This window comes from Borostomias antarcticus (assembly GCF_949987555.1).
Source record: "Borostomias antarcticus genome assembly, chromosome: 1".
NCBI lineage: Eukaryota > Metazoa > Chordata > Actinopteri > Stomiiformes > Stomiidae > Borostomias > Borostomias antarcticus.
The window spans coordinates 14,594,826-14,599,825 of record NC_140234.1 but is presented as its reverse complement, the minus strand read 5'-3'; the positions used below and the strand labels follow the sequence as shown (position 1 = coordinate 14,599,825).

The 5,000-nt window shown below is 53.7% G+C and overlaps 1 protein-coding gene across 1 annotated transcript in view; it reads left to right on the top strand.

Annotated features, from left to right (window-relative positions):
* Positions 1-5,000, top strand: part of sipa1l3 (signal-induced proliferation-associated 1 like 3) — a 106,250-nt gene that overhangs the window by 77,813 nt on the left and 23,437 nt on the right. Inside the window, exons 8-11 of the mRNA XM_084441593.1 lie at positions 1,075-1,232; positions 1,559-2,144; positions 4,227-4,325; positions 4,743-4,918. Coding sequence (XP_084297719.1) covers positions 1,075-1,232; positions 1,559-2,144; positions 4,227-4,325; positions 4,743-4,918 — 1,019 coding nt within the window. The remainder of the gene's footprint in view (positions 1-1,074; positions 1,233-1,558; positions 2,145-4,226; positions 4,326-4,742; positions 4,919-5,000) is intronic.

Here is a 5,000-nt window from a genome sequence, read left to right as displayed (position 1 = left end):
CTCGTCTCTGGGCATGAGAGCACCAGCAACACCACCTGCATGTAGGGAGAGAGATTGTGTGTGTGTGCGGGTGTGTGTGTGTGTGTGTGTGGCTATGCTGCAGGCTTATATAATTGATACTTTTACAGTGGTGCAATAAAAATGAGGGTTGGCAAGATCCGCAATAGAGACACAGCTAGAGTTCTATGGGTGAGTGGAGGTGTGTGTGGGTGACCGACGCACACACACACACACACACACACACACACATTCTCTCACCAACTTCAGAAGCTGTGTACCAGAAATGGAGCATTACGTAAAGTTTGTTTCACTGCATACACGTCTGTCCATCTCTCTCTAGCTCTCTCTCTCTTTCTCTCTCTCTCTCTGGCCCAGTTTTTCTGACAGTAAAGTACGTAAGTAGCTTACAAGTACACCCCCTGGACATGACGCTAGTATGTCTCTGGGACTTACCCCCAATCCAACCTTTGATGCTGACTGGGAGGCATTGGGTACCATTTTTTATAGTCTTTAGTATAACTCGGCCGGGGATCGAACCCCCAACCTCCCAATCTCAGGGCAGACACTCTAACCACAAGGTCACTGAGCTGGTTAGTTTTTCTGACAGTATTGTGGTTTAATTTCTTGCCTGTCAGGGTGAGTGAGTGTGTGCCTGTCCTGTCTCACTCCTGTTAATCCGTCTGTTTGATCTCCCTCTCCTTCTCTCCTTCCCTCCATTTCATCCCTCTTTCACTCTACCTCAATCTCTTCCTCTATCTCTCTCTCTTTTCTTACCCTCGTTCCTCTAATCTCTCCCTTCCTCTCTCACCCCATCCTTCTCTGCTGGTTTTTCTCTGCTTGCCTCCCTCCTTCCCTCCCCCCTCCTGTCTCCCTCCCTTCCTCTTCTCTCCCTCTCCTCTTCTCTCCCTCTCCTCTTCTCTCCCTCTTCTCTCCCTCTCCTCTTCTCTCCCTCTCCTCTTCTCTCCCTCTTCTCTCCCTCTCCTCTTCTCTCCCTCTCCTCTTCTCTCCCTCTCCTCTTCTCTCCCTCTTCTCTCCCTCTCCTCTTCTCTCCCTCTCCTCTTCTCTCCCTCCTAGCTGCTCCGGAAGCGTCACATAGGGAACGACATTGTGACCATCATCTTCCAGGAGCCGGGCGCGCTGCCCTTCACGCCCCAGAACATCCGCTCCCACTTCCAGCACGTCTTCCTCATCGTCCGAGCGCACAACCCCTGCTCCGACAACACCTGCTACAGGTGAGGGAGTTGCGCGGAAACACACACACACACACACACACTCTCTCTCTCTCTCTCTCTCTCTCTCTCTCACACACTCACACAGAGCACCATCACACACACACACAGTGCACCATCACACACACACACAGACACACTCTCTCTCTCTCTCTCTCTCTCTCTCTCTCTCTCTCTCACACACACACACACTCTCTCACACACACACACACACACACACATGCACACTGCACCATCTCACACACACACACACACACACAGTGCACCATCACACACACACACCCTCTCTCTCACACACAGACACATTCTCACAGTCTCCTCCTCCTCAGCGTCGCCGTGACCAGGATGAAGGACGTCCCCCCGTTCGGCCCACCCATCCCCAGCGCTGCCACCTTCCGCGACCCGGACGCCTTCCGCAACTTCCTGCTGGCCAAGGTCATCAACGCCGAGAACGCCGCCCACAAGTCCGACAAGTTCCACACCATGGCGACGCGGACGCGGCAGGAGTACCTGCGCGACCTCGCCGAGAACTGCGCCAGCGGCACGCCGCTCGACTCCGCCGGCAAGCTCAACAACCTCATCTCGCTGGCGTCCAAGAAGCGCGAACGCTCGCGGGCGCGCGACGGCGCCGAGCTGAACGCCGCGGGCGCCGTCGCCTGGAGGGTGCGGGCGCAGGACTTCGGCGGTGGCGGCGGCGCCGAGATCGCGTGCGCCTTGGGCCTGTCGTCGGAGTACGTCCTGCTGGCCGACTGCGCCACCAAGGAGGTGGTGTTCAACTGCTTCTGCGCCGACGTGATCGGCTGGACGCCGGAGCGCCTGGCGCTGAAGGTCTTCTACGGGCGGGGCGACCACATCGCCGTCAGGATGCCGGAGGGCTGCGCCCAGGACATCAGGGAGATCGTCCAGAGGTTAAAGGTGAGGGGTGGTCACACGGCCCGAGATGGAATTAGATTTTATTATAGAACGGTACTGAGCACATCTTCGGGTGCATGTCCACCGGTAAGCTGTATTTTGGAGCTGGCGCTGTTTTCTTGTTGTTAACAATGGGTAATGAGCTCTAGGGCGCCATGGAGACAAGAGCTGTGTTCCAAGCGCTTTTTAGCGCTACAACGCCATGAACTCTAGGCTTTTTTTTTTCCCCAGTTGAAAAAAGTAACTTTTTGGGCTAGAGCGCAGGCTGTAAAAGGCTGTTCTGATGACGAGGACGGTTGGTTTTTGGCAAAACCACCGAGACAGCGAACGTTAGCACTAACTAACATTAGCTAGCTAACGTAACTTATCTAGTTAATCAGCAGTCTACAAAAACATGACACTCGTTGCTAGCGTAGGTGTAAAACATGGGTAGCCTAGCCAGCTCTAAACCCCAGCTCTAGTGCGCTCTAAGGAGCTGTAAGCTTGGCGCTGTTCAGCTACATCCAGCTCGCCAGTGGACACACACCCTATCTCTCCACAGCGTATAGTACCACAGTACTAGATACAGGGTTTGCCAACACTGACACACCCTTACGTTGCGTATCCAACAGTCATCCAACAGTGTTTACCATGCTTTGCTCAGTGTTCCAGCAGTATGAATGTTCAGTCATCAAACGTGCTCACAAGTCTGCGGGATACAAACATAAGTGCTGATCTTACTGTATATCTCCCCCCCCCCCCCAGGCGTTTATCTTACTGTATATCTCCCCCCCAAGCGTTTATCTTACTGTATATCTCCCCCCCAGTCTTACTGTATATCTCCCTCCCCCCAGTCTTACTGTATATCTCCCTCCCCCCAGTCTTACTGTATATCTCCCCCCCAGTCTTACTGTATATCTCCCTCCCCCAAGTCTTACTGTATATCTCCCCCCCCAGTCTTACTGTATATCTCCCTCCCCCCAGTCTTACTGTATATCTCCCCCCCAGTCTTACTGTATATCTCCCCCCCAGTCTTACTGTATATCTCCCCCCCAGTCTTACTGTATATCTCCCTCCCCCAAGTCTTACTGTATATCTCCCTCCCCCCAGTCTTACTGTATATCTCCCTCCCCCAAGTCTTACTGTATATCTCCCCCCCAGTCTTACTGTATATCTCCCCCCCCAGTCTTACTGTATATCTCCCCCCCAGTCTTACTGTATATCTCCCCCCCCAAGTCTTACTGTATATCTCCCCCCCAGTCTTACTGTATATCTCCCCCCCAGTCTTACTGTATATCTCCCCCCCAAGCGTTTATCTTACTGTATATCTCCCCCCCAGTCTTACTGTATATCTCCCTCCCCCCAGTCTTACTGTATATCTCCCTCCCCCCAGTCTTACTGTATATCTCCCCCCCAGTCTTACTGTATATCTCCCTCCCCCCAGTCTTACTGTATATCTCCCTCCCCCCAGTCTTACTGTATATCTCCCCCCCAGTCTTACTGTATATCTCCCCCCCCAGTCTTACTGTATATCTCCCTCCCCCCAGTCTTACTGTATATCTCCCTCCCCCCAGTCTTACTGTATATCTCCCTCCCCCAAGTCTTACTGTATATCTCCCCCCCAGTCTTACTGTATATCTCCCCCCCCAGTCTTACTGTATATCTCCCCCCCAGTCTTACTGTATATCTCCCCCCCAAGCGTTTATCTTACTGTATATCTCCCCCCCAGTCTTACTGTATATCTCCCTCCCCCCAGTCTTACTGTATATCTCCCCCCCAGTCTTACTGTATATCTCCCCCCCAGTCTTACTGTATATCTCCCCCCCAAGCGTTTATCTTACTGTATATCTCCCCCCCAGTCTTACTGTATATCTCCCTCCCCCCAGTCTTACTGTATATCTCCCCTCCCCCCCAGTCTTACTGTATATCTCCCCCCAGTCTTACTGTATATCTCCCTCCTCCCAGTCTTACTGTATATCTCCCTCCCCCCAGTCTTACTGTATATCTCCCCCCCCCCCAGTCTTACTGTATATCTCCCTCCCCCCAGTCTTACTGTATATCTCCCCTCCCCCCCAGTCTTACTGTATATCTCCCCCCCCCCCCCAGGCGTTGACGGTGGGCTGTGAGACGGTGGACATGACCCTGAGGAGGAACGGGCTGGGCCAGCTGGGCTTCCACGTCCGCCTGGACGGCACAGTGGCCGAGGTACAGCACTTCCTCCTCCTCTTCCTCCCTCTCCCCCGCCTCCTCTTCCTCCCTCTCCTCTTCCTCCTCTTCCTCTTCCTCCCTCTCCTCCTCCTCCTCTTCCTCCCTCTCCTCTTCCTCCTCTTCCTCTTCCTCCCTCTCCTCCTCCTCCTCTTCCTCCCTCTCCTCTTCCTCCTCTTCCTCCCTCTCCTCCTCCTCCTCTTTCATCCTTTTGCTAGTGTAACAGTGTAACGCCACAGTTCTGGACTCAGTCATTCAGTGCAGAAAATAATTCTTATTACTTGAGGGCTTCGGCCTCAGACATACATGACTCGTTTTCCGGCACCCGTGTGTTCAATTAGCACTTTGCATTGCAATTTATGCAAAGGGGATGGTGTATAAATAAAGTTTTGATTGGATTCAACTCTCTGGTGGCAGGTGGAGGAGTACGGCTTCGCCTGGCAGGCGGGGCTGAGGCAGGGCAGCCGATTGGTGGAGATCTGTAAGGTTGCCGCGGTGACGCTGACCCACGAGCAGATGATCGACCTGCTGCGGACATCGGTCACTGTCAAGGTGGTCATCATCCCCCCTTACGAGGAGGGGGGGCCCCGCAGGTACGGCTGTGTGTGTGTGTGTGTGTGTGTGTGTGTGTGTGTGTGTGTGTGTGTGTGTGTGTGTGTGTGTGTGTGTGTGCGC